This window comes from Dreissena polymorpha, chromosome 8 (genome assembly GCF_020536995.1).
Source record: "Dreissena polymorpha isolate Duluth1 chromosome 8, UMN_Dpol_1.0, whole genome shotgun sequence".
Lineage (NCBI taxonomy): Eukaryota > Metazoa > Mollusca > Bivalvia > Myida > Dreissenidae > Dreissena > Dreissena polymorpha.
The window spans coordinates 93,862,451-93,876,340 of NC_068362.1; the positions used below are offsets into that span (position 1 = coordinate 93,862,451).

Consider the following 13,890-nt stretch of genomic DNA (forward strand, 5'->3'; position numbering starts at 1 on the left):
ACATGTTGCAGTGAGCTCCTTTCTTTTTCAACACAAAATAAACTAAAAAGATACTTACGTAAAAAGTTTTGTCTGTGGTTGGCTGCACAGCTACAAGGTCATACTGCTGAACGATGTCTGTGGACTAAAAAAACATTTTTAGCCTCATTCTGGGAAAACTGGGAATAATGTATATGTGTAAAGTGCTCTTCACATTAGCCTGTGCAGTCTGCACAGGCTAATCAGGGAGGACACTTTTAGCTTTTATGGAATTTTTGTTTAAAGGAGGTCTCTTCTAAACAGATATCAGGGTCAATCTGGGACGACACTTGACACATGCAGATATCAGGGTCAATCTGGGACGACACTTGACACATGCAGATATCAGGGTCAATCTGGGACGACACTTGACACATGCAGATATCAGGGTCAATCTGGGACGACACTTGACACATGCAGATATCAGGGTCAATCTGGGACGACACTTGACACATGCAGATATCAGGGTCAATCTGGGACGACACTTGACACATGCATTATGCCAAGATTTCCCAGAATGCATTATATGTAACGCCAGGCCACAAGCTACCTTCATTTAGTATCATGTAGTGTTATGGAAAATCATTTTGTTTGTTTGTCTGTAACAATACTAAAACACTATAAACAATATTCTCATCATATTATGGCAGCCAATTAACCTACTCACAACTTTCTCTGCAAGCTTTGTCTATCTAGGCTGTTAACAAGAACTAAGTGCACTGACTTATGCCAATAATTCAATAGTTGACAACTAAGTGGATATTCTTATGCCAGTAAATCAGTAACTGACAACTAAGTGCATATGCTCATGCCAGTTATTGACAACTAATTGCACATACTTATGCCGGTAATTGACAACTAAGTGCACATACTTATGCCCCTAATTGACAACTAAGTACACATACTTATGCCTGTAATTGACACTTAGTACACATACTTATGCCTGTAATTGACAACTTAGTGCACATACGTATGCCTGTAATTAACAACTAAGTGCACATACTTATGCCCGTAATTGACAACTAAGTGCACATACTTATGCCTGTAATTGACAACTAAGTGCACATACGTATGCCGGTTATTGACAACTAAGTGCACATACTTATTCCCGTAATTGACAACTACACATACATATGCCCGTAATTGACAACTAAGTGCACATACTTATGCCCGTAATTGACAACTAATTGCACATACTTATGCCGGTAATTGACAACTAAGTACACATACTTATGCCCATAATTGACAACTAAGTGCACATACTAATGCCCATAATTGAAAACTAAGAACACATACTTATGCCCGTAATTGACAACTAAGTGCACATACTTATGCCCGAAATTGACAACTAAGTGCACATACTTGTACACATAATTGACAACTAAGTGCACATACTTATGCACTTAATTGACAACTAAGTGCACATACTTATGCCCATAATTGACAACTAATTACACATACTTTTGCCTGTAATTGACAACTAAGTACACATACTTCTGCCCGTAATTGACAACTTAGTGCACATACTTATGCCCATAATTGACAACTAAGTGCACATACTTATGCCCATAATTGAAAACTAAGTGCACATAATTATGCCTGTTATTTACAACTTAGTGCACATACTTATGCCGGTTATTGACAACTAAGGGCACATACTTATGCCGGTAATTGACAACTAAGAGCACATACTGATTACCCTAATTGACATTAATGATCACACACTGATGCAAGTTATTGACAAATAAGTTAACAGAATTATGCCAATTATTATATTTGGTGACAAAACTATGATGACTTTTAAGATCAAATTTTACAACCAGCTTTGCACATATTCAAACTATGTTTTTTATTAAGTTACATTTTGCCAAAAAATAAAATTAATGGACAGTGTTTTCTGTTATCTTAAAGGGACTATCAGCCGCGATTGACGAAAAAAGAAAAGTTATAAAATACCATGTTTTTTTTTACAATTATTAGTTTAAATTGATTACAAGGGACAAAATTGTCACAAAACCAGGTTTTCATTGTGAAAAAAAAATCTGATAAAGGGAGAAAACTCAAACTGAACTTTTGAAATGAACAAACAAAATTAACCCCCTTTGTAAGTTTGTTTTTTTTTTAAATCTATTTTTAGTCGTGGCGCCCTTGACATTGGAGATATTGACGTGATTCTTTCGTGCGACACACCGTCCCATGATGGTGAACAAATGTGCCAAATGATTTTAAAATCTCACAATGAATGACATAGTTATGGCCAGGACAAGCTCATTTATGGCCATATTTGACCTTTGAACTCAAAGTGTGACCTTGACCTTGGAGATATCGACGTAATTTTTTCGCGCGACACACCGTCCAATGATGGTGAACAAATGTGTCAAATGATTTTAAAATCTGACAATGAACGACATAGTTATGGCCCGGACAAGCTTGTTCCGCCCGCCCGCCAGCCCGCCAGCCAGCCAGCCAGCCAGCCCGCCCGCATTCGCCAATCTAATAACCAGTTTTTTCCTTCGGAAAACCTGGTTAAAAATATCACCACTGGTATATTACATCACTTGAAAAAAGTTAATATTTTCAGTATGTTCGTTATAAAATTTTGCAATGTGAAATCGAAAGTACATCGCGAAAATAGGTGACATAACGATATACACACTATAAATAACGCAAGTAGATTGATAATTTTATATATAATATATATATATACAATTTACTACGCATGCACAATTTGCATTCCTGGGTTTACAACGTGACGATGATGATCAATATACCGGTCGTGATATTTTAATCAATATAAACTAATAATTGTAAAAAAATACGGTATTTTATAACTTTTCTTTTTTCGTCATTCACGGTTGACGGTCCCTTTAAATGTTTAATTTAACTGAAATAAATACTTCTCTAGTATATAAGACCATAAGATTCAACAAAATCTTCCATTACCATGACAAAGTTATGCTGCACATCTGCGAGAGTGGCAGATATTCGGGTCAGTTGTCGAAAGGATTTCCATGTGGGCTGCAAAATAAATCTGGGATATTGGTTGTTTTCAGCTAAAGTACCACTTATAAGTACCCCATATACTCTTATGTATACAACAATGTAACCAGAGTTCAGAATATATACTTAAAAGTACCCTGGAGTATGACCGGGTGCCTTTAAGCGTATTTTCTGTACCGGAGGTACATGGTAGTATTATTAAGAGCAACCAGGGTACTTTGCAGTAGTACCTGAGCGGACAACAACCATTTGAGAATCAGTGTAGCAGCCATACCATTTATAATGTAATTAATCTATGAAACATTAATACATGATCATATTTCATCAAGCAAACTTTACAATGTATTTTTAATAATGGTTAACACCCTCGAATATAGATATGTGTGTGTTCAAAATAAAGAAGGTAAAATCTGTACTTATAACATTTGTAGAAATAAAAAACAAACATGTTTATTATCAGAGAATATGTAAATTACACAATAGCTAGTGAAGCCAAAGACTTACCAAGTACACTTACAAAGTTCTGATCCATTATGTCTACTTACACTTAGCAAAAAAGTTCTGTTCTGTAATGTATGCTTACCCCTTACAAAGATCTGTTCTATAAGGTCTACTTACCCCTACAAAGTTACGTTTTAAAACAACTACTTACACTATACAAAGTTCTGTTCTATAATGTCTACTTTCCCCTTACAAAGTTCTGTTCTATAATGTCTACTTACCCAGAGCTCCAGATAAGGGCCGTACAGCCGTAAATACACCTTTTTCATGAAGATTTACGCATTTATTTTTATAAACTGGACGTACAATTACGACATTAATATCCATTTTACGCATTTACGGAAAAAAAATCTGGTCAAACCGATACGTCTGCGTCACCGCGGCGTGATTTGTTGGTCTCTAACCTAACGGCGCTTTTCGTTAATTTAAATTACCGAAAAGTTGTAGACTGGGTTCATTTATTATTGTCTATTCTGTCGCGTAATTTCCTGTAACTTGTAAATCTGTCAAAAACGATATGTCTGCGCGCAATTGAATTCCGGCTTAACCAAAAGCGGCTCAAAACAACACTTTGTTGTCATATAATGACTACATACGGTGTCTTCTAACCATCCTGACATTAAATCTGTAAACCCAGAAGAAGACATTGTCGCCCCGATATTAAACGATTTGATTGCATCTGTGGAGTAAAACGTTAGAAAACACGATGGGAAACGGATGAGACAGTGAAATAAGTGTTCATTTACTTAGCTTACTAGTTGGCTTGTGTTTTCTTGTCAAGAAAAATGAAGAAATAGTATTAGTCATGAGTTTTAATGTGTAGTTGTATTAGCATCATAATTCAGAATGGAAAACCTAATACAGTAACTGTTTAAGAAGCTACATATATTTATAATAATTGCTGCAAATGTTTCTGTAAAGTCAGTTATACACCCTTCAATATCCAAGAACACGGGTAGTACAGTACTACCTGTATTTTTGGATATGGTAGTACAGGTACTAATTGATTTTAAGCGTTACTCCTTTTCTTTCTGTCAGTGGCAGTACCGTTACTAATTTCACAAATCCTTATCTGGAGCTCTGCTTACCCCTTACAAAGTTTGATTATATAATGTCTACTTACCCAAAACAATGTTTTGTTCTAACATCTATACTTACACCATACAAAGTTCTGTTCTATAATGTATACTTACCCCTTACAAAGTTCTGTTCTATAATGTCTATTTACCCCAAACAAAGTTATGTTCTATAATGTCTACTTAGCTCTTACAAAGTTCTGTTATATAATGTCTACTTACCTCTTAAAAAGTTCTGTTCTACAATGTATATTTACCCCTTACAAAGTTCTGCTTTATTATGTCAATTTACCCCTTACAAAGTCCTGTTCTATAATGTATACTTACCCCTTACAAAGTTCTGTTCTAAATTGTCTACTTACCCCAAAGAAAGTTATGTTCAATAATATTTACTTACTCGTCACAAAGATCTGTTCTATAATTTAAACTTACCCCTTACAAAGTTCTGTTCTTTAATGTTTAATTATCCTTTACAATGTTCTGTTCAATAATGTCTACTTTATAATATCCCTTCCACATACAAAGTTCTGTTCTATAATGTCTACTTAACCCTTACCAATTGTTGTTTTATAATGTCTTCTTAACCCTTTCAAAGTTCTGTTCTATCATGTCAACTTACACCTAACAATTCCTGAAGCTCCAGATCACTCAATTTGAGACTCTTTGCAGGGGCAATATCCTGAAATAGCCAACACTTCAAGCTTCCCAAAATATTTGATATCAGAAGCTCTAAATCTCACCTGAGAATCAAAACAACATCACTAATTATTTCTTCTTTCGTGATGTTTTTAAAGAAAGTGATATCTGACCTGACTTTTCCCCATGTATGACACAGATAGGTCTATGCAAGCACATTATTGCAACATTATTTGAGTTGCTCTGGGTAAACAGGGCTTAATGCATGTGCACTCAGGCTTATCAGGGAGGGCTTCATTTTCAATTAAAGTAGACTTCCTTTAAACAAGGGCTGTTTGTAAAACATGCATGCCCCCCATATGGGCTGTCAGTTGTAGTGGCAGCCATTGTGTGAATACACTTTTTGTCACTGTGACCTTGACGTATGACCTAATGACCTGAAAATCAATAGGGGTCATCTGCCAGTGATGATCAATGTACCTATGAAGTTTCATGATCGTAGGCCTAATTATTCTTGAGTTATCATCAGGAAACTATTTTACTGTTTTGTGTCACTGTGACCTTGACCTTTGACCTAGTGACCTGAAAATTAATAGGGGTCATCTGCCAGTCATGATCAATGTACCTATGAAGTTTCATTATCCTAGACGTAAGCATTCTTGAGTTATCATCCGGAAACCATTTTACTATTTTGAGTCACTGTGACCTTGACCTTTGACGTAGTGACCTGAAAATCAAAAGGAGTCATCTGCCAGTCATTATCAATGAACCTATGAAGTTTCATGATCCTAGGCGTAAGCATTCTTGAGTTATCATCCGGAAACCATTTTACTGTTTCAAGTCACTGTGACCTTGACCTTTGACCAAGTGACCTGAAAATCAATAGGGGTCATCTGCCAGTCATGATCAATGTTCCTATGAAGTTTCATGATCCTAGGCGTAAGCATTCTTGAGTTATCATCCGCAAACCATTTTACTGTTTCAAGTCACTGTGACCTTTACCTTTGACCTAGTGACCTGAAAATCAATAGGGGTCATCTTCCAGTCATGATCAATGTACCTATGAACTTTCATGATCATAGGCGTAAGCATTCTTGAGTTATCATCCGGAAACCATTTAACTGTTTCAAGTCACTGTGACCTTGACCTTTGACCTAGTGACCTGAAAATCAATAGGGGTCATCTGCCAGTCATGATCAATGTACCTATGAAGTTTCATGATCCTAGGTGTAAGCATTCTTGAGTTATCATCCGGAAACCATTTTACTATTTTGAGTCACTGTGACCTTGACCTTTGACCTAGTGACCTGAACATCAATAGGGGTCATCTGCCAGTCATGATCAATCTACCTATGAATTTTCATGATCCTAGGCCTAAGCGTTCTTGAGTTATCATCCGGAAACCATTTTACTATTTCAAGTCACTGTGACCTTGACCTTTGACATTGTGACCTGAAAATCAATAGGGGTCATCTGCCAGTCATGATCAATGTACCTATGAAGTTTCATGATCCTAGGCCTAAGCTTTTTTGAGTTATCATCTGGAAACCATTTGGTGGACGGACGGACCGACCGACCGACGGACTGACATGAGCAAAACTATATACCCCCTCTTCTTCGAAGGGAGGCATAACAAAAAATTTCATAAAGCATAAAATGTCAGCCCTGATTAGCTTGTGCAGACTGCACAGGCTAATCTGGGACAACACTTTATGAACAAGCCTTATTGGGCAAAAAATATGTCTTCTAGACTGTTCACATGTTTAAACTATATACATATAGAGAAAACTTCCCCACCCCCTGGCGGCCATGTTTTTCCACTGATCACGACCATTTTCAAACTCGTCAGAGATATCCACATAACCAATGTTTTGACCAAATTTCATGATGATTAGGCAAAAAATGTCACTTCTAGAGTGTTCACAAGCTTTTTTACTATATAAATATAAGGAAAAAGACCCCGCCCCTGGCGGCCATGTTATTTTACCAATCCGAACCATTTACGAACTAACTGTCGTATCCAGGAAACAAAGGTTCTGATCAAATTTCATGAAGAAATTGGGCAAAAAATGTGTCTTCCAGACTGTTCACATGTTTTCACTATATACATATAGAGAAAACTGCTCCATCCCCTGGCAGCCATGTTTTTCAAATGATCACTACCATTTTCGAACTCGTCCGAGATATTCACAAAACCAATGTTTTGAAGAAATTTCATGATGATTAGGCAAAAAATGTGACTTCTAGAGTGTTCACAAGCTTTTTTACTATGTAAACATAGGGAAAATGACCACCCCCCCCCCTGGCGGCCATGTTTTTTTACGGATCCAAACCATTTTCATACTCAACCATTGTATCCAGGAAACACGTGTTCTGACCAAATTTCATCAAGATTGGGCAAAATATGTGTCTATTAGACAGTTCACATGTTTTCACTATATACATATAGAGAAAACTCCCCCACCCCCTGGCGGCCATGTTTTTCCACCGATCATGACCATTTTGGAACTCGTCCGAGATATCTATAAAATCAATGTGAAGACAAAATTTTAAGATGATTAGGCAAACAATGTCACTTCTAGAGTGTTCGCAAGCTTTTTTTACTATATAAAGATAAGGAAAATGACCACCCCCTGGCGGCCATGTTTGTTTTACAAATCCAAACCATTTTCGAACTCAACCGTCATATCCAAAAAACAAATGTTCTGACCACATTTAATGAAGATTGGACCAAAAATGTGACTTCAAGAGAGTTCACATGTTTTCACAGTATACATTAAGAGAAAACTGCTCCGCCCCCTGTTGGCCATTTTTTTTCACCGATCTGGACCATTTTCGAACTCGTCTGAGATATAAATGACACCAATGTTTTGACCAAGTTTCATGATGATTGGGCAAAAATTGTGACTTCTAGAGTGTTCACAAGGTTTCTCTATAGCCATATGTGGAATACTGCCCTGCCCCCTGGCGGCCATGTTTGTCAATGGACCGGAACCATTTTTTAACTCAACCAACATATCATTATGACAAACATAGTGACAAAGTTACATGGGCATCAAATGTGACTTCTACAATGTTCACAAGGTTTTTCTTCTTTTTAAACAGTGACTTAGTTTTTGACCCAGTATGACCTAGTTTTGAACTCAACCAAGATATCATTGGGGCAAGTTTCTAACCAAGTTTCATGCAGATCAGACAATAAATGTGGCCACAAGAGTTTTCACAAGACAAAATGTGGACGACGGACAAAAGGTGATCCTAAAATCTCACCAGGAGCACGTTGTGCTCAGGTGAGCTAAAAACAAGAGTCATTTGCCGTTTTTACATTTTCCTATACTTCAAGGTCTACGTAAGGCCAAGACACATGTTAAAAAATGTATATTTTCAGGTTTCAATAACACTGTTGTGTTAAAATTTAATTTGCTCTTTTTTTATGTTTGTAATTTGATCAGGTAATAAAGCAATTATTTCATGGATGCTTTGTGAACAGTCAAAACTGTTGTCCCTCGGTATCAGGGCTGACATTTGGAACTGTTGCCCTTGGCCTATTGGCCTTTTGGCCTCGAGCAACAGTTCCAAATGCATCCCTGATACATTGGGACAACAGTTTTGACTGTTCACAAAGCATCCATGAAATAACTGTATACTGTACCATTAGAAATATAGGTTGTTTTCCATGTTCCTGATTTCATCATCAATCATCATCATCACTTGTCTTTTTATGGAATTTTTCATTTATAGGAAGTCTTTTCTCAACAAAAATCCTGAGTGGAAAGTGTCCTGCCTAATTTGCCTGAGCAGACTTCACAGGCTAATCTGAGACAACACTTTACACATATACATTTACCCCCCCCCCCCCCCGCTATTCCCAGAGCAAGGCCCAAATGCAAAGCAGAATCAATAGCTGTGTGTTGTTCGCGCAATCAATTACCTGCTGCTGGCTTTTCTTCTTCTTTGATGTTTGAGTTAACTCTGGTATAAAAATGTTTATTGCAACTGCTTTGTAGCCAACTGAAAAAAAAAGGCACACACTTAAATGAAGTATCAGGAAGTGCCAAACATGTGCAAAAAATACAGTTCACAGTTTGTTTTGAAAACATTGATGTGCGTAAACTTGCGAATGGCGGAGGACCAACTTATTGAAATTCGTGTGAAAATATTTACAAATATTACCATGAAGTAAGAACAATAAGGAATTTAGACATAATTTCAATTTTGAGCTTTGGCTGCCATATTGTTCAGTGGAGCATAACCATGTGCAAATGTTTGGCAGAGGACCCTCCAATTAACATTTTCATGAAAAAAAATCCAGCAACTAAAGATAAATGTCAAATAAACAAAACTGTAAATCACATTCTTTAGCTCAAGCAGCCATTTTGTGCAATGGATTGGAACCTTTTGAATGATTCTGGCCCAGGACCTGAACATTTGAGTGAACTAATTACACAATTCAGAAAACACAATTCAAAACATAACGTTAAACAAGAGATGTGTTTGTCAGAAACACAATGCCCCTTACTGCGCCGCTTTGAATAAAATTTCTATTTATCATTTCACAGGTAAAGAGGGGGGGGGGGGGGGGGGGGGGGTGACAGTCAAAAATGACCAAGTCAGACATCACTGACAACCAAGGCCTGTGTTTTCAAAGAGATCATAACCAAGTTCATCATGTTTCTATGGACATTTAAAACAAGAGGGCCTAAAAGGCCCAAAGTTGCTCACCTGAGATAACAAGATATTATTGGGACAAATCTTCTGACCAAGTTTCACGAAGATCGGAAAATAAATGTGGCCTCTAGAGTGTTAACAAGGTTTTACTATAGCCATATAAGGAAAAAGGCCCCGCCCGCTGGCAGCCATGTTTGTCAACCAACCGGCATCATTTTTTAACTCGTCCAAGATATTATTGGGATGAATCTTCTGACCAAGTTTCATGAAGATCGGAAGTAAATGTGGCCTCTAGAGTGTTAACAAGATTTTACTATAGCCATATAAGGAAAAATGCCCCGCCCCTTGGAAGCCATTTTTTTCAAGCAAACATAATTATTTTCAAACTCATCTAAGATATCATTCAGACAAATCTTGACCAAATTTCATGAATATTGGACAATAAATGTAGCCTCTAGAGTGTTAACAAGGTTTTACTAAAGCCATATAAGGAAAAATGCCCAGCCCCCTGGCGGCCATGTTTTTCAACCATCCCTCATCATTTTCGAACTCGTCCAAGATATTATTGGGATGAATCTTCTGACCAAGTTTCATGAAGATTGGACAATAAATGTGGCCTCAAGAGTGTTAACAAGATTTTACCATAGCGATATATAGCCATATAAGGAAAAATGCCCCGCCCCTTGGCAGCCATGTTTTTCAAGCAAGGGTTACCATTTTTGAACTCATTCAAGATATCAGTGGGACAAATCTTCTGAGCAAGTTTCATGAAGATCGGAAAATAAATGTGGCCTCTAGAGTGTTAACAAGGTTTTACTATAGCCATATAAGGAAAAATGCCCGGCCCCCAGGCGGCCATGTTTTTCAACCAACCGGCATCATTTTCGAACTCGTCCAAGATATTATTGGGATGAATCTTCTGTCCAAGTTTCATGAAGATCAGACAATAAATGTGGCCTCTAGAGTGTTAACAAGATTGTACTATAGCCATATATAGCCATATAAGGAAAAATGCCCCGCCCCTTGGCAGCCATGTTTTTCAAGCAAACGTAACCATTTTCGAACTCATCCAAGATATCATTGAAATCAATCTTCTGACCAAATTTCATGAAGATTGGACAATAAATGTTGCCTCTAGAGAGTTAACAAGGCAAATGTTGACGCCGCACAACGGACAACAGACGGCGGACAAAAAGCGATCAAAAAAGCTCACCATGAGCATGTTGTGCTCAGGTGAGCTGAAAAAAAAACAATCAATCATTTGAGTAATAAATAATCAAAATAAAAAATCTGTACAGTAACTGTGAAAAGAACTTAAATTCTTGGTAAGGAAATATATAATCTGAGATTTATAATTATATAAATTACTTACCTTGAAAATAATTGTCTTTAATAAATCTCTATTTTTAGTAGTAAATAATTAAAAGCCACTACCGTGACTGTAGATTCACCACTCAAAATGTGCAGCTCCATGAGATACACATGCATGCCAAATATCAAGTTGCTATGTTGAATATTGAATAATTATCTCCCTTTAAAGCTTATTACTTCCCTTGGATTTGTATTTTTGACCTTAGACCTTGAAGGATGACCTTGACCTTTTACCATGATGTGTTTGTAAGAAACACAATGCCGCCTATTGCGCAGCTTTGATTTATTTAACAAAAATATATAATTTGGCAGGTCAGATAATTAAGTCCATTTAAATCTTATTACTTCCCTTGGATTTGTTTTTTCAACCCCGTGACCTAGTTTTTGACCCGGCATGACCCATATTCGAACTTGACCTAGATATTGTCTAGATACAACTTCTGACCAAGTTTCGTAAAGATCGGATGAAAACTATTTGAATTAGAGAGCGGACACCAGAAGTGTGACAGACTGACAGACAGACTGACGGACAGTGCGAAAACTATATTCCCCCCTTTTCTTCGAAAGGGGGCATAAAAAAGTGTTCCCAAATATATTTCTATTTTTAGCTAATGTGGAAATATCGCAGAATGAAGCACAACTATAGAGGGCCCACCTGAGAAAAGAGCAAATTTTCATCAAAAGATTGGCCCTGAAAAATTTATGAACTATTACATGAATACAAAACTTGTACACAACTTGTAAATGACATTGTAATGCTGACCGCACCCTGTATTTCCCTTCACCCATAAAAGCCCACCAATCCAATTTTCACTATAACACCATTGTTAATCAGGGGCACTACCTTTTTTTTGCAATGCATTGATATATGAGCTAATGCTACTTCCGAGGTGGCGCTATGGACCGGATGTTATTAAATGTCACAGATAATTCTACTGAGTTTATTAGTTAAAAATGTTTTTTGCAATATATTTTGTATTATTTTTAAAATAGGGCAATATAGTGCAATTCAGCAAAGATTTATTCATTCACACATGTACAGAAACATATAATAACAAACCATTTTGAAACGTGTTGACCTCTACAAGTTGTGACATGGTAAAGATTTTAACATAAAATCAATGTATTTGCCTGTGTGACAAGCACAAAAAAAATACAGTTGTGCAGCAAAGTACACATTAGTCATAGCCGACACTACAGCCGCTTCACTTTTGGATATTGCTGCAGCCTGCGCATTTGTCATGGATGTTTTCAGACTAGACGCTTGTGACGCCTCTTTGTGATCTGAAATAAACAAAATCAAATATGCTAAATTTCATAACAAAAAGCTCATTTTGAAAAGCGTCAATATATATTATGAACATAAATTATTATTGTTATTTTTAATATATTATCAATAATATAAAAATATTCATGTATATACATTTTAATATTAATGATTGTCATTCTTTTTTATTACCTTTTGACTTTTCGTGTTTTGAAATGTTGTCTTTTTTCAACATACTACACCCAGATGTGAATGAATTTGATTTTTGAAACTGTATGCATATTTTGCAATACATCGTTTTTGATTTTGCATTATAATCTAACCACATGAATTCCGAAAGCCAAACATCTTTAAATGATCTATTATCAGATTTGATTATTTTTTAGATCGGGTCATTAGATTCGTCTGAGTCCAAAGGACGCTTATTGCCTATGGTCTCCATTATGGCAGTCACAATTTCCGCCACTTTCGCCATAAATGTCAAGGGTTTTATACCCCTTCATCTATAATAATTGTCATTCACAATTGTAACGAATTTAGCCTTTAATTATTACAAACATTACAAACTTCTTGAAATTAAAATCAATTATTAACTTCTTTACTTACATTCATTGTGTGACTAAGTTGATAATTCGCTAACGGCTTTTACTCAAATTGATTGAAATCGGCAGCAATCTTTAAGCAGATGTAATTGTTTATTTAAGCCGGTAAGATCAACGGTTACACCAGTAAGTTTCCTTTGTCTCTATATCCGGTTTCTGACAGGTGTTAATGCCATTGTGTCACACCGGTCTTTACTGACAATAACGTAGTGACGTCACCATCTATGTATAGAATGGTGTTAATGCAGACTGCGTATCAATTTTGCAGGTCAATAATACGGCAATGTATTGAAGCACAGTCTAAAGCTGAAAGAGTTTACTATCTGGAATGGCATTGGTCAGGAAAATAATCGTTTGGCAAAAACGTCTGGCGAACGATTTTTTTCCTGACAAAAATCGTTCGCCGGACATTTTCGCCAAACGCTTATTTTATTCGCCGAATTTGCTAAATTTTCCCCATTGGCGAATCTGGCAAACGGCAGCGGCAGCCCTGCTTATATATTACATTAAATTTATTACTACAATATTGAAGGAAGTGGAACACGAAACGAATATCAACTCAGACATGGTCCGCTAATCTGGGCCTTATAGTCCAAGAATATGGTCCGCACATGTTCAAATTTAAACAAGTATGTTGTCATTAAAGTAATTACAGCAACAAATATCAGTTCAGACATGGTCAATAAGATCCCCAAATCTGGGCCGTATGGTCCGCTAATCTGGGCAGTATGGTCCGCGAATCTGGTCCGTA

General features: G+C 36.7%; 1 protein-coding gene across 5 annotated transcripts in view; it reads right to left on the reverse strand.

The window, feature by feature from the left end:
• Window positions 1–13,890, reverse strand: part of LOC127842883 (ribonuclease P protein subunit p30-like) — a 40,944-nt gene that overhangs the window by 22,845 nt on the left and 4,209 nt on the right. Inside the window, exons 1-6 of one of the 5 annotated variants that reach the window (XM_052372649.1) lie at window positions 13,144–13,360; window positions 12,331–12,554; window positions 9,163–9,242; window positions 5,215–5,274; window positions 2,962–3,036; window positions 59–124 (exon numbers count right to left, since the gene is read on the reverse strand). In XM_052372649.1, the coding sequence (XP_052228609.1) occupies window positions 59–124; window positions 2,962–3,036; window positions 5,215–5,274; window positions 9,163–9,242; window positions 12,331–12,367 (318 nt within the window). In that variant the 5' untranslated portion in view covers window positions 12,368–12,554; window positions 13,144–13,360. Of the gene's footprint in view, window positions 1–58; window positions 125–2,961; window positions 3,037–5,214; window positions 5,275–9,162; window positions 9,243–12,330; window positions 12,555–13,143; window positions 13,361–13,890 lie in introns of those variants that run through there. The other 4 variants (XM_052372652.1, XM_052372648.1, XM_052372650.1 and 1 more) reach the window with 4 other exon arrangements.